This window comes from Scyliorhinus torazame, chromosome 3 (genome assembly GCF_047496885.1).
Source record: "Scyliorhinus torazame isolate Kashiwa2021f chromosome 3, sScyTor2.1, whole genome shotgun sequence".
Taxonomy (NCBI): domain Eukaryota; kingdom Metazoa; phylum Chordata; class Chondrichthyes; order Carcharhiniformes; family Scyliorhinidae; genus Scyliorhinus; species Scyliorhinus torazame.
In genome coordinates, this window is record NC_092709.1 from 337,109,792 (window position 1) to 337,135,658 (window position 25,867).

A 25,867-nucleotide genomic window follows, 5' to 3' on the forward strand; every position below is an offset into this window, starting at 1 on the left:
CTAATGCCCTCATAATTTTATACAACTCAGTCATGTCCCCCCTTAGCCTCCTCCACTCCAAGGAAAACAACCCCAGTCTATCGAATTTCCCTTCATAACTACATCTCTCCATTCCAGGCAACATCCTGGTAAATCTCCTCTGCACACTGTCCAGTGCTATCACATCCCTCCTATAATGTGCATTGCAGAATTGCACGCAACACTCTTGCTGTGCCCTAACCAACATTTTATACAGTTCCAACATAACCTCTCTGCTCTTAAACTCTATACCTCAGCTAATAAAGGCAAGTACACCATGTGGCTTCTTAACCACTGTAGCCACCTGCTCTGGTACCATAAGGGACCAGTGTAATGCACACCAAGGTCCCTCTGATCCTCGTGCTTCCCAGGGTCCTGCCATTTATCATGTGTTCCCCTGCCTTGTTTGTCCTGCCATAGTGCATCACCTCACACTTATCTTCGCACAAGGCTAAAGAGCTGGCTTTTAAAGCAGACCAAGGCAGGCCAGCAGCACGGTTCAATTCCCGTACCAGCCTCCCCGAACAGTTGCCGGAATGTGGCGACTAGGGGCTTTTCACAGTAACTTCATTTGAAGCTTACTTGTGACAATAAGCAATTTTCATTTCATTTCATTTCATTTCATCTGGATTTAATTCCATTTGCCACTGACCAGCTGATCAGACCAGCCCGAGTAAATCCCCCTGTAATCTAAGTTATCCGCCTCACTATTTACCATCCCACCAATTTTGACATCATCCGTGAACTTACTGATCAACCCGCCTACATTCATATCTAAATCATTTATATAAGCCACAAACTGCAAGGGCCCCACTGGCCGTAGGCTTCCAGTCAGAAAAACACCCCTCGATCATGCTTCCTGTCATTCAGCCCATTCTGGATCCAATTTGCCAACTTTTCTTGGATCCCATGGGCTCTTAAATCCGTTATCAGTCTCCCATGTGGTACCTTATCAAAAACCTTGCTGAATTCCAAGTAGACAACGTCAACTGCATTACTACCCTCATCTACACACCTGGTCAGACATGACCTCCCCTTAACAAAACCATGCTGATTTTTCTTGATTAATCCCTGCCTCTCCAAATGCGGATTGATTCTGTTCCTCAGAATTGCTTCCCCACCACTGAGGCTAGACTGACTGGCCTGTAGTTTCCTGGTTTATCCCTTCCTCCCTTCTTGAATAATGGTGCCATATTGGCTATCCTCTGGTCCTCCGACACCTCTCCTGTGGCCAGGGATGAATTGAAAATTATCCCAGCGCCCCTGCTATTTCCTACCTTGCCTAACTCAACAGCCTGGGATACATTTCATCTGCCCCTGGAGATTTGTCTACCTTTAAGCCTGCCAGACCACTCACAACCCCCTCTCTGTCTATGTTAATCTCTTTAACTTTATCACAGTTCTCCCTGATTTCTATGCACAAACCGTCCCTTTTCACGAGTGAACACCGGCACAATGTATTCATTTGGAACCCCACCTATTTTCTCCAGCTCCACACAGTGGTCCTTAATGGGCCCCACTCTTTCCCCAGTTATCCTTTTACCCTTAACGTATTTGTAAAACAGTTTAGGATTTTCCTTTATTTTACCTGCCGTTATCCTTTCATGTCCCCATTTTGTTCTCCTAATTTCCTTTTTAAGTTCCCTTTTACACATTCTTGAGCTTCTGCTGTTTTGAGCCCTTGCTATCTGCCATAAGCCGCCCATTTTCTCCTTTTCCAATGCAATATATCCTTCGATATCCAGGGTTCACTGGAGTTGGTGGTCCCACCCTTTTTCTTGATTGGAACATGTTGGCCCGCTACACTAGCAATGTATGTCTTGAAAGCGTCCCACTGTCCTGTCACAGATTTACCTAAAGCTGTCTTCCCTCAGTCTACTCTAGCCAGATTATATCTGATCTTATTAAAATTGCGTGTCCCCCAGTTTAAAACTTTGATTTCAGGCCCATTATTGTCCTTTTCCATAATAATTTTGAATCTAACGGAGTTATGACCACTGTCTGCAAAATTGATTCTTCAACCACTTGCCAAGTCTTGTTACCTAAAATTAAGTCCAGGATCACACCCTCCCCGAGAGGACCTTCTACATACTGGCTTAAAAATTTATCCGGGTATATTTTAAGAATTCCGCTCCCTCTAAACCTTTTACACCGTGAATACCCCAATTGATGTTGAAATCCCCCACTATCACTACCCTTATCTTTTACACTTCTGCAAAATTGATTCTTCAACCACTTGCCAAGTCTTGTTACCTAAAATTAAGTCCAGGATCACACTCTCCCCAATAGGACCTTCTACATACTGGCTTAAAAATTTCTCCGGGTATATTTTAAGAATTCCGCTCCCTCTAAACCTTTTACACCGTGAATACCCCAATTAATGTTGAAATCCCCCACGATCACTACCCTTAAGTTTTACACTTCTCTGAAGTTTGCCTACATACCTGCTCTTTTATTTCTCTCGGGCTCTTAGAGGCTGATAGAACACTCTCATCAATGTGATTATTACATTTTGGTTGTTAAGCTCTATCCATAAAGCTAAAGTTGAAGAGCCTTCTAATATGTCATCCGCCCTTACTGCTGTAATTGATTCCCTGATCAAAATTGTGACTCCATCTCCTTTTATACCTCTTTCCCTATCTCCCCTGAAGACCCTGTATCCTGGAATATTGGGCTGCCAATCTTGCCCCTCTCTCAACCATGTCGCAGTGACAGCAGTAGTATCATGCCCCCATGTTTTAATTTGTGCCCTCAATTCATCTGCCTTATTCATCAGACCCCTTGCATTTAAATAAATACCATCCAATCTTGCCAAACTCGCTTGTAACTTTACTGGTCTAGTCATTCTGAGCCTTCCTGACTCACTTGATAGTCTCTTCTAATTTTGATTGTGCATCTATCCCTGCTGAACTTTCTGTAAAGATCCCTCCCTGCTGCCATGTTAATTTAAACCCTCCCCAACAACACTAGCAAACCTCCCTTTTCTCTTTTTTACATTGAGGCACCCTTTTTAAACATATGAGAGCTGAAGTTACTGGCGGACGGGTTCATTTGTGGGACTCACTTCCTGTTTTTTTTGATGAAGTGTCAAACAACATGACGGTAAAAGTCGATAGTGCAGCCGATGGGCTACACTCCACTTTTCCTGACTTAGTTGACACAGTTAAAAAATTGGAACATGCCACCCACCATCTATATTCCCTTGTGTATATTCATTCAGGGGTATGGCAGCTCTAAAAGCAGATAGAAAATCATCCAACATGTATCCCAAGCTGCTAAGAGAAGTGGGGAGAAAATAGTGCGGGCTTTGTCTGACAATAAGTGGTGGAGGACACTTATAACATTTACTGTGTTTAAAAATGGAGAAAGGTAGAAACTGATTATTACCGTAAGACCATAAGACACAGGAGAAGAATTAGGCCACTCGGCCCATTGAGTCTGCTCCGCCTTTCAATATTTTTCTCATCCTCATTCTCCTGCCTTCTCCCCATAACCCCTGATCCCCTTATTAATCAAGAACCTATCTAATTCTGTCTTAAGGACACTCAGTGATTTGGCCTCCACAGCCTTCTGCGGTAAAGAGTTCCACAGATTAACCACTCTCTGGCTGAAGAAATTCCTCCTCATCTCTGTTTTAAAGGATCGTCCCTTTAGTCTGAGGCTGTGCCCTCGGGTTCTAGTTTTTCCTACTGGTGGAAACATCCTCTCCACGTCCACTCTATCCAGGCCTCGCAGTATCCTGTACATTTCAATAAGATCCCCCCATCCTTCTAAACTCCAACGAGTACAGACCCAGAGTCCTCAACCGCTCCTCATACGACAAGCTCTTCATTCCGGGGATCATTCTTGTGAACCTCCTCTGGACTCTTTACAAGGCCAGCAAATCCTTCCTTAGCTATGGGGTCTGACCAGAGCGTTATACAGCCTCAGAAGGACATCCCTGCTCTTGTATTCTAGCCCTCTCAGCGTGAATGCTAACATTGCATTTGCCTTACTAACCTCAGATTGAACCTGCATGTTAACCTTAAGAGAACCTTGAACTAGGACCCTCAAGTCCATTTGTGCTCTGATTTCACAAGCATTTCTCCATTTAGAAAACAGTATATGTCTCCGTTCTTCCTTCCAAAGTGCATAACCTCACACTTTTCCACATTGTATTCCATCTGCCACTTCTTTGCCCACTCTTCCCGTCTGTCCAAGTCTTTCTGCAGCCCGCCTGCTTCCTCAATACTACCTGCCCCACTACATATCTTTGTATCATCTGCAAACTTAGTACAGTGTCCTCAGTTCCTTCTTCCAGATCATTAATGTATATTGTGAAAAGTTGTGGTTGCAGCACCGACCTCTGAGGTACACCACTAGTCACCGGCTGCCATCCTGAAAGAGACCCCTTCATCCCCACTCTCTGCCTTCTGCCAGTCAGCCAATCCTCTATCCATGCCAGGATCTTTCTTAACTTATTTATTAACCTTCCATGCGGCACCTTTTAAATAAATAGATAAAAATAAATCAAAGGCCTTCTGGAAATCTAAATAGATCACGTCCACTGGTTCTCCTTTGTTCAACTTCCATGTTACCTCCTCAAAGAATACTAACAGATTTGTCAGACATGACCTCCCTTTGACAAAGTCATGCTGACTCAGTCCTATTTTACCATGCACTTCCAAGTACTCCGCAATCTCATCTTTAAGAATGGACTCTAAAATCTTACCAATGACCGAAGTCAGGCTAACCGGCCTATAATTTCCCATCTTCTGTCTCCCCCCCCCCTTCTTAAACAGGGGTGTTACTTTAGCCATTTTCCAATCCTCTGGGACCTTCCCTGCCCCCAATGATTCCTGAAAGATCACCACCAGTGCCTCCACAATGTCCTCAGCTGTCTCCTTTCGAACCCTGGGGTGGAGTCCATCCGGTCCAGGAGACTTATCCACTTTATGCCCTTTCAGTTTCCCCAGAACCTTCTCCTTAGTGATGGCCACTGCACTCACCTCTGCCCCCTGATTCTCCTGAAGCTCTGGCATCTCACTGGTGTCTTCCACCATGAAGACTGGTGTAAAGTAAGTATTCAGCTCCTCTGCCATTTCTTTGTTTCTTATTATTACTTCTCCAGCCTCATTTTCCAGTGGTCCAATATCTATTGTTGCCTCTCTCTTACCTTTTATGTATTGAGAAAAACTCTTCATATCTTCTTTTATATTACTGGCTCGCTTACACTCGTATTTCATCTTCTTCCACCTTGTTGCTTTTTTGGTTGTCCTTTGTTCACTTTTAAAGACTTCCCAATCCTCTGGCTTCCCACTAGTCCTCGCCACCTTGTATGCTTTTTCTTTTGCTTTCGGCTGTCCTTGACGTCCCTCATCAGCCATGTTTGCCTCGTCCTCCCCTTACCATGTTTCCTCCTCCTTGGGATGAATTTCTGTTGTGCCCCCCCAAAACTCCTGCCATTTCTGTTCTATTGTCTTCCCTGCTAGGCTCCTTTTCCAATCAACTCTGGCCAGGTCTTCCCTCACGTCTTTGTAGTTGCCCTTATTTAATTGTAATACCGTTACATCTGATTGCAGCTTCTCCCTCTCAAACTGCAGGGTAAATTCTATCATGTTGTGGTCACTGCCCGCTATCCTATTCATGTATTTGTCAAGATGCCCCTTAAATGTCACTATCGTCCCTGCTTCCACCACCTCCTCCGGTAGCGAGTTCCAGGCACCCACTACCCTCTGCGTAAAAAACTTGCCTCGTACATCTACTCTAAACCTTGCCCCTCTCACCTTAAACCTATGCCCCCTAGTAATTGACCCCTCTACCCTGGGGAAAAGCCTCTGACTATCCACTCTGTCTATGCCCCTCATAATTTTGTAGACCTCTATCAGGTCTCCCCTCAACCTCCTTCGTTCCAGAGAGAACAAACCGAGTTTATTCAACCGCTCCTCATAGCTAATGCCCTCCATACCAGGCAACATTCTGGTAAATCTCTTCTGCACCCTCTCTAAAGCCTCCACATCCTTCTGGTAGTGTGGCGACCAGAATTGAACACTATACTCCAAGTGTGGCCTAACTAAGGTTCTATACAGCTGCAACATGACTTGCCAATTCTTATACTCAATGCCCCGGCCAATGAAGGCAAGCATGCCGTATGCCGTCTTGACTACCTTCTCCACCTGTGTTGCCCCTTTCAATGACCTGTGGACCTGTACTCCTCGATCTCTTTGACTTTCAATACACTTGAGGGTTCTACCATTCACTGTATATTCCCTACCTGCATTAGACCTTCCAAAATGCATTACTCACATTTGTCCGGATTAAACTCCATCTGCCATCTCTCCGCCCAAGTCTCCAAACAATCTAACTCCTGCTGTATCCTCTGAAAGTCCTCATCGCTATCCGCAATTCCACCAACCTTTGTGTCGTCTGCAAACTTACTAATCAGACCAGTTACATTTTCCTCCAAATCATTTATATATACTACAAAGAGCAAAGGTCCCAGCACTGATCCCTGTGGAACACCACTGGTCACAGCCCTCCAATTAGAAAAGCATCCTTCCATTGCTACTCTCTGCCTTCTATGACCTAGCCAGTTCTGTATCCACCTTGCCAGCTCACCCCTGATCCCGTGTGACTTCACCTTTTGTACTAGTCTACCATGAGGGACCTTGTCAAAGGCCTTACTGAAGTCCATACAGACAACATCCACTGCCCTACCTGCATCAATCATCTTAGTGACCTCCTCGAAAAACTCTATCAAGTTAGTGAGACATGACCTCCCCTTCACAAAACCATGCTGCCTCTCACTAATATGTCCATTTGCTTCCAAATGGGAGTAGATCTTGTCTCGAAGAATTCTCTCCAGTAATTTCCCTACCACTGGAGTAAGGCTCACCGGCCTGTAGTTCCCTGGATTATCCTTGCTACCCTTCTTAAACAGAGGAATAACATTGGCTATTCTCCAGTCCTCCGGGACATCCCCTGAAGACAGTGAGGATCCAAAGATTTCTGTCAAGGCCTCAGCAATTTCCTCTCCAGCCTCCTTCAGTATTCTGGGGTAGATCCCCTCAGGCCCTGGGGACTTATCTACCTTAATATTTTTTAAGACACCCAACACCTCGTGTTTTTGGATCTCAATGTGACCCAGGCTATCTACACACCCTTCTCCAGACTCAACATCTACCAATTTCTTCTCTTTGGTGAATACTGATGCAAAGTATTCATTTAGTACCTCGCCCATTTCCTCTGGCTCCACACATAGATTCCCTGGCCTATCCTTCAGTGGGCCAACCCTTTCCCTGGCTACCCGCTTGCTTTTTATGTACGTGTAAAAAGCCTTGGGATTTTCCTTAACCCTATTTGCCAATGACTTTTCGTGACCCCTTCTAGCCCTCCTGACTCCTTGCTTAAATTCCTTCCTACTTTCCTTATATTCCACGCAGGCTTTGTCTGTTCCCAGCCTTTTAGCCCTGACAAATGCCTCCTTTTTCTTTTTCACGAGGCCTACAATATCTCTCGTTATCCAAGATTCTCGATAATTGCCGTATTTATCCTTCTTCCTCACAGGAACATGCCGGTCCTGAATTCCTTTCAACTGACACTTGAAAGCCTCCCACATGTCAGATGTTGATTTGCCCTCAAACATCCGCCCCCAATCTATGTTCTTCAGTTCCCGTCTAATATTGTTACAATTAGCCTTCCCCCAATTTAGCACATTCATCCTAGGACCACTCTTGTCCTTGTCCACCAGTACTTTAAAACTTACTGAATTGTGGTCACTGTTACCGAAATGCTCCCCTACTGAAACATCTACCACCTGGCCGGGCTCATTCCCCAATACCAGGTCCAGTACCGCCCCTTCCCTAGTTGGACTGTCTACATATTGTTTTAAGAAGCCCTCCTGGATGCTCCTTACAAACTCCACCCCATCTAAGCCCCTGGCACTAAGTGAGTCCCAGTCAATATTGGGGAAGTTGAAGTCTCCCATCACCACAACCCTGTTGTTTTTACTCTGTTCCAAAATCTGTCTACCTATCTGCTCCTCTATCTCCCGCTGGCTGTTGGGAGGCCTGTAGTAAACCCCCAACATTGTGACTGCATCCTTCTTATTCCTGATCTCTACCCATATAGCCTCACTGCCCTCGGAGGTGTCCTCCCGCAGTACAGCTGTGATATTCTCCCGAACCAGTAGCGCAACTCCGCCTCCCCTTTTACATCCCCCTCTATCCCGCCTATACAACTATACAAAATACTAGTTGAACCATTCCTTTTTTTTTCTCTTTATTCTTCTTTGGGATGTGGGTGCCACTGGTAAGGCCAGCATTTGTTACCCATTCCTAATTGCCCTTTAACTAAATGGATTCCCAGGCCATTTTAGAGGGCAGCTCAGAGTCAACCACTTTGCTTGTGCATCTGGAGTCACATGTAGCCAGATGATAGTTGTCATGGCCAAGCATTACTGAGACCAGCTTTAAAAGACAGATTTATTAATTGAATTTAAATTCCACCAGCTGCTATTTGAACCTCCTGCCCCTGGGGCATCAGCCTGGGCCTCTAGATTACTAGTCCAATGACGTTGGCACTATGTCACCATCTTCCCGAGGCTAGGGGTGGCCTACGATTAAGGTTGTGATTGGATTAAAGTAGGAAGTGTGAAGATTTACGTGAATCTTCCCAGGGTTGGAGAATTTTAGCAATGAGGAAAGATTGAATAGATTGGAGTTGTGTTCGTTGGAGCAGAGGAGGCTGAGGGCAAATGTAACTGAGGTGTGAAAAATTATGAGAGGCCAAGAAAGGGTGGAGAGGAGAGAACTATTTCTGTCCGCAGAGAGGATTTATACCATACATTTCTACGACGCGGTGGCACAGTGTTTAGCACTTCGGCCTCACAGCTCCAGGGATCCGAGTTAAATTCCAGCCTCGAGTGATTGTGTGGAGTTTGCACTTTCTCCTCGTGTCTGCGTGGGTTTCCTCCGGGTGCTCCGGTTTCCTCCCACAGTCCAAAGATGTGCAGGTTAGGTGGACTGGTTATGCTAAATTGCCTCTTGGTGTCCAAAACGTCAGAAGTTAGGATAGGTCGGTTTAGTGGGTTAAGGGGAGAGAGTGGGGGGTCTGACCCGAGGTAGTGTACCCTTTCAGAGGGTTGCTGCAGACGCGATGGGCCGAATGGCCCCCTTCTGCACTGTAGTGATTCTATGATTCTACAATTCTATGGTTAAAGGGGTGACCAATTGAGGTGTTTGAGATGATTAAGGGAGTTGATCAGGTAAATTGACAGAAACTATTTTGTGTACAGTTAGGGAATCTTTAAAGAAGGGGAACTCTAACCTTAATGTTAAGGTTAATGTTAATGTTAATGCTAAGGAATGGGCTGCACGGTAGCACAAGTGGTTAGCACTGTAGCTTCACAGTGCCAGGGTCCCCGGTTCGATTCTCCGCTGGGTCACTGTCTGTGCGGAGTCTGCACGTTCTCCCCGTGTCTATGTGGGTTTCCTCCGGGTGCTCCGGTTTTCTCCCACAGTCCAAAGACGTGCAGGTTAGGTGGATTGGCCATGCTAAATTGCCCTTAGTGTCCAAAAAGGTTAGGAGGGGTTATTGGGTTATGGGTATAGGGTGGAAGTGAGGGCTTAAGTGGGTCGGTGCAGACTCGATGGGCAGAATGGCCTCCTTCTGCACTGTATATTCTATGTTCTATGGTAGCATAAGGCCATTCATGGGTGATATAGGAAATACATGTTCACACAGAGCATATAAATCTGAAAGTCTGTCCCCCTAAAAAAATCTCGTGAGGTTGGGAGTCAATTGAAAATTTTTTGTTCTGCAAATATATAAACAGTTGCTAATCAAGGCGGGTAGGTGGAGTTAAGATGCGAGACTGGCCATGATCTCATTGGCAGAACAGGCCTGAGGGGCTGAATGGCCTCCTCTGTTCCTGTGATCGTTCCTCCCCCTACAATTCCTATGATAGCCAAACTTCACTCTTGGGGCCTGTCAGGAGCCGTCGTGCTCCTCTTGCCTCACTTTGGGAAGCTTTATATCTCTCACCTCAGCAGGCTGCTCTGCCCACCCAAGAGGCCCACCTAGCAGCTAGTACCTCTCTGAGGGTCAAGGTAAAATTCCATTGAGGTCTCACATAAGCCAACAGGCCCTGAGTGAGCCTGTTCTGCGGCCTGTTCTGCAGCCTCAACCCCAGCATGGCCTGTCGACCAGCAGGAGTTGGGCCTCTCCTTTCATTGCTGCCCTGTTCTGATCGAATGGGCCAGAGCTGCAAATGCCCCCACAGTGTACAAGCTGGGGAACAAAACAGTGCAGCAAAGACAGAATGGACAGGGGAAGAATGAGGCGTAACTTCTGGTCCCTTGGCCATCCATTCACCAGGAACACCTACTGCCACCATGAAAATATTATCTGGCTCCGCCCCATCTCTTCAGCTATTGAAATTCTCATCTCTGGGCACGATGTACCCGAATGGGGACAGAGACCCGTAGCGCGGGCTTAGAGGGCAAAGAAATACCCAGCTACATGATGCCTATCCGGTTAGAACGGGGTCCCCAGCGTGAAAATACCCAACGAGGCCACTTAACCCTGTTTTTAAATGGCATCCCAATCCCTCGACCCCCAGCGTGACATCTGAACCCCTGCCCAAGCCCCAACTCACTATAAGGGAGTTCCTGCCCCCTCTAACACTCATGGAGTGCACATCCCAGCCCAATCACCTCCATGTAGAAAATGCCTGGCACCCTGGCAGTGCCTTTGTCAGCTGGCAGTGCCACCTGGGCACCTTGGCAGTGCCAGGTTGGCACACAGGTGGCACTGTCAGGGTTCCAGGCTGACTGTGCCAGGGTGCCCAGGTGGCACCAGCAGTGCCAGGGTATCACTCTACCCAGAGGGCACACACCTGGGGCCTCCAATGCCTGGGAGAACCCCGTCTGGTCCCCGTTTGTGGAGACCAGCAGTGAACGGCGCTTGCCTTAAGTCTCCCAAGACGAGGAGGTTAGATTCCACCCTTTGCTTAGATCTCGGGAATGCAGATTTGAGTGAGACTAGCTGTCTCACTGTAATATGCAGATTTGCATCCTTTTTTAGCTGATCCTCCAACCCTAACTCTTTGATCAAGATTCTGGTCAAATGCCTGAAGATCTCCTTATGTGTGTCAGTATAAAATTCTGCCTGATAACGTTCCGGTGTCGCACCTCGGTTTGTTCCTTGGCTATATTGACGGCACTATATAAATGAAAGTTGATGTTGAGGCAGCCAGGAAGAGAATGAGACAGTTAAAGGATACCGAAAGACAGAGCTAGCCCGAGATAAACAGAGGGAAGCTGGACGGTGATGAAAAATGGTCCGAGTCACATAGAGAGTGTAAAGCAAAGAGACAGGGGAGAGAAAAGAATCTGCGTAAATATTTAAATAGGTGAGAGATAAATAAATCAGCCATTTGGATGTAATCAAGCGTATTGCAATAGAACAGCCCAAGTAACAATCCTGAGCTTTAACACCCCTTTGCTCGGTGCAAACAATCTGCCTTAAATCAATTTGATTTATCACAGAGCTCTTGCAAGTAAATCCACTGCAAAGGGTGCTTCAGTGGAAAGCAAATATTGTAATTTGAGTAATAAAGTCTATCTGCAGTTTGCTGACTGAGCTCCAATCTTTGTAAAGGTGTGTGTGCACACGGGGGGAGAACATCTGATTGTTATTCATGAAACGGTGAGTTATTCATATTAGTGCAAACAAGCTATTCGACTTGCTTATATTTGGAGTGTCAATCATTTTAGTGAATACAAGATTTGTACTTGACAAACTGGAGTGAGCAACTTGCTTGACAAATTGTACCCAAAGTCAAATCTGACAGCCGTTTTGTGATTAATGGCCTGATTATGGGAGCATTTTTTTTACACACATATTGAATTTGCATTACATAAAGATGGAAATTGTTTCCATCGTGCAGGCACAGAGGGGGAAATGGATGGCATTTAGTCGGGAGATGTTGTATATTCTTATTCCAGAAATAATAATAATAATCTTTATTGTCACAAGTAGGCTTACATTGCAATGAAGTTACTGTGAAAAGCCCCTAGTCGCCACATTCTGGCACCTGTTCAGGTACACAGAGGGAGAATTCAGAATGTCCAAATTACCTAACAGCACGTCTTTCGGGACTTGTGGGAGGAAATCAGAGCGCCCGGAGGAAACCCACACAGACACAGGGAGAACGTGCAGACTCCACACAAACAGTGTCCTAAGACGGTAATCGAACCTGGGACCCTGGCGCTGTGAAGCCACAATGCTAACCACTGTGCTACGGAGAGGCCTATTGGAGATCTGGGTAGCTTTGGACATGGTGCCTCGCATTTATTGTCGTCACCACACTCGGGCCATCGCTTAGCTCCGAACCTTTAATGGGGCTTTGAGATCAACAAGTCAGCAACATGTTAACATCGGAACACAATTGGGCCACTCAGCCCACCGAACCTATTCCGAGCTCCTTTAAGGTGTCAGCCACGGGTCCTTCAGTGACTCTCTTCACTTTTGAGAAAGGAAGATCGGAGGTTCGATTCCACTTTCTAGACGCGAGCATCAGATCTAGGCCGATGCGGTCAGTGCAGTGCCAGGGAACGGTTGGAGGTAGCGTCTTTCAGAGGAATCATTAATCTAGGTCTTATCTGGCCTCTAAAGCTGAGGTAAAAGATCCCGCAGCATTATTTGGAAGAAGGAGTTTAAGTCAAGATTTACTCCTCATCCAAAATCATTGAAATAGATTCTTTGATCTTTATCGCATTTCTTGTGCATGAATCGATATTTTTGTTTCAATATTACCACAGAAAATGTGAGAAGTTTGTCCTTTGATACAGTGTTGATTACAGAAACACCAAATTTCAGCTACTTCTCAGATTCTATTGCTGGCGTTTGTAAACAGCAAGTCCCGACATTCGTGGTGAATGTTCAGTTTTGTTATTCATCCCTCTTTCAATTGGTGGTGCAGAGCATGACTGTTGCTGAAAAGTGAGACATGTTGCCAAAGCTTTTCATTTCGCACTGATCAGGACAAACACAAGAAAGCCAAATTTCAAACAGTCACAACAGTTCATACTGCGGGAGAATAGGGTACTGATTGGTTGGGAAGTCAACTCTGATTGGTCAAGTTGTTGCCATGGAGAAAGCAACAGAAGAACAATCGGCTCCCCAAGCTCCCGGGTAATTCAAAAAAGGTGCGAGGTTTGAACATATTCCTTTTGTTTTCAGAGAACTGTGGCGAAATTCTCCCCAAACGGCGCGATGTCCGCCGACTGGTGCCCAAAACGGCGCCAATCAGATGGGCATCGCACCGCCCCAAAGGTGCGGAATGCTCCGCATCTTTGGGGGCCGAGCCCCAATATTGAGGGGCTAGGCCGGCGCCGGAGGGATTTCCGCCCCGCCAGCTGGCGGAAACGGCCTTTGTTGCCCCGCCAGCTGGCGCGGAAATGACATGTCGGGGCGGCGCATGCACGGGAGCGTCAGCGGCCGCTGACAGTTTCCCACGCATGCGCAGTGGGGAGAGTCTCTTCCGCCTCCGCCATGGTGGAGACCGTTGCGGAGGCGGAAGGGAAAGAGTGCCCCCACGGCACAGGCCCGCCCGCGGATTGGTGGGCCCCGATCGCGGGCCAGGCCACCGTGGGGGCACCCACCGGGGTCAGATCGCCCCGCGCCCCCCCCAGGACCCCGGACCCCGCCCATGCCGCCTTGTCCCGCCAGTAAATAGGTACTCTAATTTACGCCGGCGGGACAGGCAATTTATCGGTGGGACTTCGGCCCATCCGGGCCGGAGAATGGCGGCCCAATTCACGCCCCCGCCGAATATCCGGTACCGGAGACTTCTGCAACCGGCGGGGCGGGATTCATGGCGGCCAACGGCCATTCTCCGACCCGCAATGACGCCCCCGGTCCCTGCGAATGAAAGTGTGCCGCTTCCAGCAAGTGTAAATAAGACCTTGTATGAGCTCGATAGATCATTTTAAATTGATTGCTGGTGTATCTTTTCTCCTGTGGCACAAATGGTTGTGACCATTTGAAATTTGGTTTTCATGCATGTGTCCTGATGAGTGCAAAACGTAAAGCTTCACAAACGTGTCCCTCTTTCAGCAATAATCCCTCTTTGTTCCTTCCTGCTGAAGCGTGCTTCTTCATTGAGTTCTTTCCAATACTTTCAAGGATTTGAAATTGCTTGGCACACCACTCTTAATGAGTTTGGAAAATCTTTCTAATCACCATTACCAAAGACATTAATTCAGTGTCAATCTAACGGGTTAATGACTTAATTAAAAGAGCAATCAGAGGAATTTTGCCCGAGTCTGTTTGTCAATTTCAAAATAATAAGACATTCATTTCCATTCCATGATGTTTCTGCGAAAAGAGAGTTTCCATTCAGTGTCCCTTCGCTCTTCCAACCATTTGAGGCTGAGAGCAGTGCATGGTGTGAGAAAGAAGGACTTGGATGTCGCTTCTTTCATAACCTCAGGACATCCGAAAGCATTTCACAGGCAATTGAACATTTCTGAACGAATGTTCACTGTTGTGGAAAATGCAGCTGCCAATTCGAGCACACAGCCAGGACGCGCAAGCACCAAAGAGATTATGTTGTTGGTTGAGGGAGAAATCCCCTCTTGGTCTTTGAAGATAATGCCCCGGGATCTTTAAAGTTCGTCTGAGAAGGAGGTTCAGGTCACAGTAAACGTCTCGGATTGAGAAGCTGGCCATTTAGTACTGATTTGAGAAACTCGGGGCAGGGGAGGGGTTGTGAATCTCCTTCCCTTCCCGAGGGTGGTGGGTGCCCGATGATTGAGTATATTCAAGACAGAGAGCTGTTGGTATTTGGATATTAATAATAATCTTTATTAGTGTCACAATCACAAGTTAGGGGCTGGTTTAGCACAGTGGGTCAAATCGCTGGCTTGGAATGCAGAACACAGCCAGCACCGCGGGTTCAATTCCCGTACCAGCTTTTCACAGTAACTTCATTGAAGCCTACTTGTGACAATAAGTGATTATTATTATTATTAATAAGTAGGCTTACATTAACACTGCAATGAAGTTACTGTGAAAATCCCCTAGTTGTCACATTCCGGCCTGTTCACGTACACTGAGGGAGAATACAGAATGTCCAATTCACCTAACAACATGTCTTCTTGGACATGTGGGAGGAAACCAGAGCACCCGGAGAAATCCCACGCAGATACGGGGAGAACGTGCAGATTCCGCACAGACAGTGACCCAAGCCGCAAACCGAACCGGGTCCCTAGATCATAGATCATAGAATTTACAATGCAGAAGGAGGCAATGGAGTCTGCACCGGTCAAATGGAAAGATCACCCGATCTAAGCCCACATCTCCACCCTATCCCCGTAACCCAGTAAACCCATCTAACCTTTGTGGACACTTAAGGGCAATTTAGTATGGCCAATCCACCTCACCTGTACATCTTTGGACTGTCCCTGGTGCTGTGAAGTCACAGTGCTAACCACTGTGCTACCGTGTTGCCCAAGAGACGGTCAAGTGACACAGGGACGGTACAGGAAGATGGAATTGAGGTCAAAGGTCAGTCATGATCTTATTGACTGGGGAGATGGCAGAGTAGTGGAATTGGCACTGGATTTATAACCCAGAGACCTGGGGCGGGATTCTCCCCTACCCGGCGGGGCAGGGGGTCCCGGCGCCAAAGAGTGGCGTGAATCACTCCGGCGTCGGGCTGCCCCAAATGTGTGGAATCCTCCGCACCTTCAGGGGCTAGGCCCGACCCGGAGTGGTTTGCGCCCTGCCGGATGGCGGAAAAGGGGCTTGGCGCCGCACCAACCGGCGCAGAAGGGCCTCCGCCGGCCAGCGCGAGTTGGCGCATGCGCGGGTGTGCCAGCTTAGTTTCCGCACCGGCAATGGCAGACCGCTGCAGCCGCTGGTGCGGAAGAATAGAGTGCCCCCACGGCACAGGCCCGCCCGTGGATCGGTGGGCCACGATTATGGGCCAGGCCAACGTGGGGGCACCCCCATGGGCCAGGTCCCCCTGCACCCCCCAAGAACCCCGGAGGCCGCCCGCGCCGCCAGGTCCCGTCGGTAACGACCTACTCCAATTTACGCCGGGGGGACTGGCAAAAAACGGGCGGGACTTCAGCCCATCGCGGGCCGGAGGATCCGGGTGGCCCATTGAGTCGCGCTTGTCCCCGCCATTCTCTGAGGCGGGCAGCGCGATTCACGCCGGGGCGATTTTTGGGGGGCCGGAGAATTCGGAGGACGGCGGGGGCGGGATTCACGCCGACCCCCGGCAATTCTCCGACCCGGCGGGGGGGGGGGGGGTCGGAGAATCCCGCCCAAAGAGTAATGCTCTGGGGACCCCGGTTTGAATCTTACCACAGCTGATGGTGAAATTTGAATTAAATAAAAATCTAAAATTCAAAAGTCTCATGATGACCATGAAACCATTGATGTGAAAACCAATCTGTTTTTTCCCTGTCGGGAAGAAAATCCTTATCTGGTCTGGCAATGTGGGTCTTGAATGCTCTTTGGAATCCTAGAGAGCCAATCAGATCACGTGCAATTAGGGATAAATGCTGGCCCAATCGTGTTGCCCACATTCTATGAATAAATTAAAAGTAAGCACTCTTCTGGTCCACTCCAGCTACTATTTCTTATGTTCCGATCTGAAAGGCAGCTTCTTTGACAGTAAAGTACTCTCAGACTGTTGGCCGAGTTGCTAATGTCTCTGAAGGATTGAAATAATTAAAAATAAATTATTGTCCCATGGGATGTGCTGGTAAAGGCAGAGTTTGTTGACGTCCCTAATTGCCCTTGAACTGAGTGGTTTGCTGGGCCATTTCAGAGGGCAGTTGAGAGTCAACCACATTGCTGTGGGTCTGGAGTCACGTGCAGGCCAGACCGGGTAAGGACGGCAACTTTCCCCCCCCCAAGTCAGATGGCTTTTTATGACAAGCGATGATAGTCTGGTGGTCACTATTACTGAGAGAGAGAGAGAAAGAACTTGCATCTGTATCCCTTTTCACAATCGGCAGACATATCAAGCGCTAACAGGTGATGAAGTACTTTTGGAAGTGTAGTCGCTGTTGTGATGTGGAAACGCAGCAGTTAATGCAGAGTAAACTGCCTCAAGCCGCAAAGTGATAATGGCCACTTAATCTGTTTACCTTTCTGCTGTTGATTTTGGTATGAATATTGGCCAGCAGCGCCAAGGATAACTCCCCTGCTCCTCTTCAAAATATTGCCACGGGATCTTTTACACCCACCCGAGCAGGCAGGCGGGGCATCACTTAACATCTCACCCACAGTGCAGCACTCCCCTCAGTACCGCATTGGGAGAGTCGGTGCAGATTTTTATAATCAAGTCTTGGACGTGAACCTTGCGACTCAGAGACAGAGTGCTGCCCACCGAAGAACAGCTGGAAGCCACATCAGCTGGCTCTGACCTACTGGCAATAGATAATAATGGTGTCATCGCAGCTGGTTGGATCTCAAACTTCGACAACAGACTAAATGAAAATCTATTAACCGCGATGTTGTAACCTGCCCGGATCCTATTGGCCGTGGACAATTGGTTACCCGATGTAACTTGGGGAATATGAGCTCCCCAAATGAGAGAGGAGGTGGGGCAATCAATAGCATTGGAGTTGTATAAATAGGGCTGGCCAGTGTGGTACCAGCTAGGGAGGGAACCAGTAGTGGGCTACTGCCCCTGTGTACATATTCTTGTCAATAAAGTTACTTCCTGTTTGACTCTCCAAACTCGTGCTGGATTCTTCGTGGCCCTCACAAAATGCGAGACCTCAGTTCGTTACTAGCAGGCAGAGACAGGAGCAAAGCAAACGCAGCCTACAACAAAACTGCAGAACATGCCCAGATGGGAGTGCTCACACATAAATCCAATTATAACAATCCAGCTAGACTTGTATGAAAAAAATAATTAAGTTCTATTTGGCTTCTGAAAGTTCAATGTGTTATTATTGCTAAGAGCCATCGAGGAAATATTATTTCATAAGCGTACAGGAAGAACCATGAAAAATACCCACAAGTGTTCCTCTGCACCAATAAATATCGGCATCATCCAGTATTCTCAAGTGCAGTAAGTCTGTTATTCAGAGAGCTTTCACTGTTTTTTTAACTAAGGGGCAATATAGCATGGCCAATCCACCTATCCTGCACATCTTTGGGTTGTGTGCGTGAGACCCATGCATACACGGGGAGAATGTGCAAACTCCACACGGACAGCAACCCAGTGCTGGGATCGAACCCGTATCCTCAGCGCCATGAGGCAGCAGTGCTAACCACTGCGCCACCATGGCGCCCGAGCCTTCGCTTTGTGTCTGTCTTTTTCTTTCCTTTCTCATTTTCGCTCCTCCTTTCCTGACATTTTCAAATTGTCCTGAGGTACCATTCCAAGGATTTAATTGTCATGCTCCCCCAGCACTTCCTCATACTTCACCCAGATAGCCCATCTGCCAGAGGGAGCAGTGAATGTTGGCAATCTACCAGCCCATCAGAGCCCAGCCCTTTCTTTTCATTCATTCTTGAAATAGGAGCGTCGTAACAATTCCAGCATTTATTTCCCACTCCTCTTTGCCCCTGAGAACGGTGTGGTGAGCTGCCTTCTTGAACTGCTGCAGTCCATGTGGTGTACGTACACCCACAGTGCCGTTAGGGAGGGAGTTCCAGCCAATATATTTCCAAGTCAGGATGGTGAGTGGTTTGGAGGGTTGTGTCCACTGCTCTTGATCTTCTAGGTGATAGTGGTTGAAGGTTTGGAAGGTACTGTCGAAGGGGCCTTAGCGAGTTACTGCAATGCATCTTGTAGATGCCGCACACTGCTGTCACTATTTTTCGTTGGAGGAGGAAGTAAATGTTTAAGGTAATGGATGGGGTACCAATCAAGTAGGCTGCATTATCCTGGATGATATTGAGCATTTGACTTTTCCATCACATTCTTGGCTCCGATTTGAACGTGAATGTGGGGAGTATGATTTGGACGTGAACGTGGGGGGCTTTTCACAGTAACTTCATTGAAGCCTACTTGTGACAATAAACGATTATTATTATTATTATTATTATTATTATTGGGAAATTTGCAGACAACGCAAAGATTGACAAAGTGGTGGATAGTGGAGAGAACAGCTATAATCTTCAAAATGATATAGATGGATTGGTGGAGTGGGTGATAAAAGTGTCAGATGCGATTTAACACAGGTAAGTGTTAGGTCATGCATTTAGGGATGTCAAACAGTTGTAGGGAGTACACAATAATTGGGAATATACAAAGAGGGGTAGTTGAAGTGAGAGATCTTGGCGGACAGATGCACAGGTCCCTGAAGGCAACAGTTCAAGTAGACAAGGTTGTTAAGAAGCATATGGAATGCTCTCCTTCGTTGGCAGAGATATTGAATGTAAAAGTAAGGATATAATGTTAGAGTTGTATAAAACACCGGGGAGGCCACAACTGGAGTATTTTGTGCAGTTCTGGTCACCACATTACAGGAAGAATGTTATTGCTCTGGAGAGAGTGCAGAGGAGGTTTACAAGAATGTTGCCAGGGCTGGAAAAGTGTGGCTATGAGGAGAGATTGGACAGGTTGGGGTTTTCCTTGGAACAAAGGAGGCTGAGGGGTAACTTGATTGAGCTATCCAAAATTATGAGGGGACGAGATGGGGTGGACAGGATGAAATTGTTTCCCTTGGTGGAGAATTTTAGAACCAGGGGACATAGATTCAAGATACGTGGCAGAAGGTGTAGAGGGAACATGAGGGAAAACATTTTTGCGGAGAGGGTAGTGGGAGTCTGGAATTCACTGCCCGAGTCGGTGGAGGCAGAGACCCTAAACTCTTTTTAAAAAGTACCTGGATCTGCACCGTAAGTGCTCTAAACTACAGAGTTATGGACCAGGTGCGGGAAGGTGGGATTAGAAAGGACACCTGGATGTCCTCAGCCTGGCATGGACTAGATGGGCTGAATGGCCTCCTTCTGTGCTGTAACCTTTCAGTGATTCTATGACTTATACCTTATAGATGGGGGACAGGCTTTGGGGAGTCATTACTCTCTGCAGAATTCATAGAATCATCGAATTTACAGTGCAGAATTAGGCCATTTGGCTCATCGTGTCTGCACCAGCCCTTGGAAAGAGCACCCTACCCATGCTCACACATCCACCCTATCCCCGTAACCCAGTAACACCACCCAACCTGTTTTTTGGACATTAACCTTTTTTTTGGACATTAAGGGCAATTTATCATGGCCAATCCACCTAACCTGCTCATTTTGGACTGTGGGAGGAAACCGGAGCACCCGGAGGAAACCCAGGCAGGCACGGGGAAAACTGGCAGACTCCGCCCAGGCAGTGACCCAAGCTGGGAATCGAACCTGGGACCCTGGAACTGTGAAGCTACTGCTTAACCACTGTGCTACCGTGCTGCCAGCCTTTATCCTGCACTTGTGCCACAGTATTTATAAGACTGGCCCAATTCAGTATCTGGCACATCCTCCAACCCGCCCATCCATTTACCAGTTAAATAACATAAGAGATGTTACTTTCTTTTATTATTTTCCCCTCCAAGCTGTTCTGACCAGAACCTTCTGTCAGGCCTGAGGCTTCTTCACACTGGTGAACATGGCTGTCTGAGGTTAGGATGTCAGCTCTAGATGGACATAGTCCTAAAGGTTCCATCACATGACCTGCTGCCCACAACTGCCCCTCCCCCACTGTGCTGTAACCATTGCACATCTATATGTCCACCCTCACAGTGCACACCACCTTCCCACGGCCAATGGACAGTGAGTTGATTTCTGTTACCAAGTTTGGATGATTGATTCTTCTTTGTTTCTTTCTCACTGCCAATATTTTTGTCACTATTGAGCAAAAGCCTTTGAAGAAAATGAAAAAAGCACTTGGGGGGCGATTCTCCAAAATGGAGACAAAGGGCGACATTCTCCGACCCCCCGCTGGGTCGGAGAATCGCCGGGGGCTGGCGTGAATCCCGCCCCCGTCGGTTGCCGAAGTCTCCGGCACCGGATATTCGGCAGGGGCGGGAATCGCGGCGTGCCGGTTGGCGGGCCCCCCCGCTCGATTCTCCGGCCCGGATAGGCCTAAGTCCCGCCGCTAAAATGCCTGTCCCGCCGGCGTAAATTAAATCACCTACCTTACCGGCGGGACAAGGCGGTGCGGGCGGGCTCCGGGGTCCTGGAGGGGGGCGCGGGGTGATCTGGCCCCGGGGGGGTGCCCCCACGGTGGCCTGGCCCGCGATCGGGGCCCACCGATCCGCGGGCGGGCCTGTGCCGGGGGGGCACTCTTTCCCTTCCGCCTCCGCCACGGTCTCCACCATGGCGGAGGCAGAGGAGACTCCCTCCAATGCGCATGCGCGGAAATGCCGTCAGCGGCCGCTGACGCTCCCGCGCATGCGCCGCCCGGAGATGTCATTTCCGCGCCAGCTGGCGGGGCACCAAAGGCCTTTCCCGTCAGCTGGCGGGGTGAAAATTCGTCCGGCGCCGACCTAGCCCCTCAAGGTTGGGGATCGGCCCCCAAAGATGCGGAGGATTCCGCACCTTTGGGGCGGCGCGATGCCCGACTGATTTGCGCCGTTTTGGGCGCCAGTCGGCGGACATCGTGCCGTTTCCGGAGAATTTCGCCCAAAGTGTTTGCGCCGTCGTGAATGCTGTGGCGTTTCACAACGGTGCGAAACTGGCATGGGGATGACCGATTCTGGCCCCCACAGGTTCATGCCGCTCCAGCCTCCCTTCCCGGCGCCAACTGGGCACGGCGCCAACCCGCGCATGCGCAGTTGGGGTGCGCCAACCTCCGCATGCGCGGGGGATTTCTTCAGCGCGCCGGCCCCGACTCAACATGGGGTTCAGGGGCCGGCCGCGCAACAAAGTAGGCCCGGGGGTGGAGAGGCCGGCCCGCCGATCAGTGGGCCCCGATCGTGGGCCAGACCCCACCGGAGGCCCCCCCCGGTGAAGCAGCGCTTTTCCCCGCCCCACAGCACTTTTCCCCGACCCTTCGCGCAGAGTTCCCGCCGGCAGCGACCAGGGGTGAACGGCGCCTGCGGGACTCTGTCGTATCTGCGCGGCTATCCGTGCTGGAGAATCGGCGGCCTCGCCGATTCCAGCGGCCGGCGCCGGCTGCCGATTCTCCGCAACCCGGGGCGTTGTGGCGCGGTTGCGCCGATTCTCCTGCCCGGCGCGGGGCTCGGAGAATTGCCACCTTGGTTTTTCTCCGCCATTATTTTTCTACTGATATTCCTTGCAGCAGTGTCCCGAACATAAATTTTCAATTCTTGGACTTACCAGGGTTTCCTCACGGGATTACCTCCTGTTAAGATACCAGACCTGAATCCAATATTTGTTAGGTTACCGGGCGAGAAACTCAAACAAGTTTTTTAAATTTGTTAAAATGCTGCCTGGATGTTTTTTTAAAATGTCCCAACTTTGATTTTACTAAAGTAAACAATTTGGAATACAAAATATCACATGGCTGCCACCCTCAAGGACAGTAAATGTTAAATTGTTATAACTGCCGGTTCTCCTCTTAGCGATCATCTCCGTATTTTATTGCTTTCAGCCTCAGCTTCTCCTTTTAGTTGATTTTTTTTCGCAAACTGCTTGTTTCTCAGGAACTTGAGATCAATTGCTTTCCGTGGTTCAAATCGATAAAACTTGGGGATTTTGATCCCTGTCCTGTGCCACTCGCTGGACTGATTGTGGTTGGTGTGATTCTTGGACTTGGGGCCATGTCTCTTACCTGACCTTCTGAGACTTGCTCCCCCACCACCAGTGGCTAACTGGAAAAGTGCCTTCATTTACTTTAGACCAGGGTTTTTAGTAACATTACTGCAACAGAATATAACATGTAATATATAACAATTTCTATATTCATCACTTTGATTACTCCCCCTTGAGCATTTTCTGGCTGCTTTGATGGGCGAGTGTTCCTTTAAGACTTTCCATCCTTTCCATCCAGTGCAACCTTTCTTACTTCTCTAATTTCATCAGTACAACTCCGCTCAGTGCTGCACCTCAGGTCTGAAAGCTTTGTCCCCTTTTTAGTTCCCGTAACAGCCTCCCCGAACAGGCGCCGGAATGTGACGACTGGGGGCTTTTCACAGTAACTTCATTTGAAGCCTACTTGTGACAATAAGCGATTTTCATTTCATTTCAGTTCCTGCAAACCTCTCTTCTGTCCCACAAACACACCTCAACAACTTTAGTTTATGCAGCCGCTTCAATGTAAAGAAAATTGGATAAATGCTTGAAGTGCATGAATTATCAGGGCGATGAGGCAAAGAGCAGAAAGGAATGGGTCTAATTGGCTGTCTCTCTCAAAGGGCCAGCACAGGTAGGATGGGCTGAATTACCTTCTGGGCTGTATGATGCTATGGGCAGCATGGTAGCTGGCACAGTTGCTTCAAAGCTCCAGGGTCCCAGGTTTGATTCCCGGCTTGGGTCGCTAACTGTGTGGAGTCTGCACGTTCTCCCTGTGTCTGCGTGGGTTTCCTCCGGGTGGTCCGGTTTCCTCCCACAGTCCAAAGATGTGCAGGTTAGGTGGATTGGCTATGCTAAATTGCCCTTAGTGTCCAAAAAAGGTTAGGTGGGTTACTGAGTTACGGGGGTAGGTTGGAAGTGTGGTCTTAAGTGGGGTGCCCTTTCCAAGGGCTGGTGCAGACTCGATGGGCCAAGTGGCCTCCTTCTGCACTATAAATTCTCTGAGATTCTATGAGGTGATTCGATGATAATCTCTAACTCAGAGAGGAGAGTTCCACCAACTAAACCAAACTGACAATCAGAAGCCCAGGTCTGATGGCTCTCTCCCCAACTTCATTGGGTTATTAGCCTCAGAGTCTAATTGAGTTTTTAACTGTCGCTGAGTGATCCTTTTCTTATGGCCCCATTGGACTTTGCAATCTCCAATGTGGAACTGCTCAGTGCAAACTAGGAATGTCTCATTTACAATGTGTGCTATGCTGACATCTTTTGGGGAGCAGTGATAAGATTACTGCAGTTTGCTTCAGCACCCTGAACTAGGATTTAACTGTCTCTTCCACTCAGCGGAGGTTAGCTATTGCTGAGCCTTACTGTGCAATGTCCTGCCGACATGTCACTGACTGATTCCTCCTTCCTTTAACTCTGCAGCATTGAATGAACCCACCATTGACTATGGATTTCAGCGGCTACAAAAGGTGATCCCACGGCACCCAGGCGACCCTGAGCGATTACCCAAGGTTAGATTTTTATATATGTGATCTTTCATTCACTAAAGAAAGAGCATTTAAATTATTAAGGGGAACAGGGCATTATAATAGTTATAGAACCTTAGAAAGGTCATCAGTCATTGAGACAACACTGAGACTAGAGCAATCATTTGGGGATTGTTCATACATTAGGAGGAATTATGGTACTTTGGGGTGAAAGCTACTTTGGGGTGAAAAGGTATATTGTAGTATATGGTGGTACATTGGGGTGAAGGATTCATTGGGGTGTACAATGGTACATTGGGGCGAAGGATACATTGGGGTGAAGAGGTACATGGGGTGTATGATGATACATTGGGGTGAAAGAGTATATTGGGGTGCAAGATGGTACATTGGGCTGAAAGGGGTACATTGGGGTGTATGATGATATATTGAGGTATGTGATGGTACATTGGGATGGAGGATACATTGGGGTGTATTATGGTTCATTGGGGTGAATGGTACACTGGAGTGATGGGTACATTGGGGTGTAAGATGGTACATTGGGGTGAAGGTGACATTGGGGTGTATGATGGTACATTGAGGTGAAAGGGATACATTGAGGTGAAGTCGACATATTGAGGTGCATGATGATACATTGGGTTGAAAGGGGTTTATTGGGGTATATGATGGTACATTGGGGTGTAGGGTGGTACATTGGAGTGAAAGGGGTTCATTGGGATGTATGATGGTACATTGGGTTGAAAGGGGTCTATTGGGGTCTATGATGGCACATTGGGGTGTAAGATGGTACACTGGGGTGAAAGGGGTACATTGGGGTGTATGATGGTACATTGGGCTGAAAGGGGTACATTGGGGTGAAAGGGGTACATTGGGGTGAAAGGGGTACATTGGGGTGTATGATGGTACATTGGGGTGTATGATGGTACATTGGGGTGTATGATGGTACATTGGGGTGTATGATGGTACATTGGGGTGTATGATGGTACATTGGGGTGTATGATGGTACATTGGGGTGTATGATGGTACATTGGGGTGTATGATGGTACATTGGGGTGTATGATGGTACATTGGGGTGTATGATGGTACATTGGGGTGAAAGGGGTACGTTGGAATGAAAGGGGTACATTGGGGTGAATGGGGTACATTGGGGTGAATGGGGCACATTGGGGTGAATGGGGCACATTGGGGTGAATGGGGCACATTGGGGTGAATGGGGCACATTGGGGTGAATGGGGCACATTGGGATGAATGGGGCACATTGGGATGAATGGGGCACATTGGGGTGAATGGGGTACATTGGGGTGAAAGGGATATATTGGGATGAATGGGGTACATTGGGATGAAAGGGTAATAATTGGATTAAAAAGAGGCCCTGCAGCAATTCCCAGAATTGAAGTATCTGGGCATTGGCTGAATCCACTGCCAAACTGCCACATTCCCACCAGTCCTGCAGTGGGATTGTGCTGGGTTGGCTACACATGCAGATCCTCAATGTGCACACACATCATCTCGAAGTCCCAAAGTTGTGATTCCCGAGATCACGCAACACAAACAACCATGCGGAAGTCCGTGCAGGATGGGAGTACTCTTCAGCTCCACTTTGGAGCAGCCTCTGGATTTTATGGGCTGCTATGCTTGGACTCCTTGGAGAACCTTTGCTC

General features: G+C 48.1%; 1 protein-coding gene across 5 annotated transcripts in view; it reads left to right on the forward strand.

The window, feature by feature from the left end:
• The window catches only part of LOC140409304 (transcription factor COE3-like), a 782,491-nt gene that overhangs the window by 563,561 nt on the left and 193,063 nt on the right, over positions 1–25,867 (forward strand). For all 5 annotated transcript variants that reach the window (XM_072497690.1, XM_072497693.1, XM_072497694.1 and 2 more), the window contains exon 11: positions 24,145–24,233. In XM_072497690.1, coding sequence (XP_072353791.1) covers positions 24,145–24,233 — 89 coding nt within the window. The remainder of the gene's footprint in view (positions 1–24,144; positions 24,234–25,867) is intronic.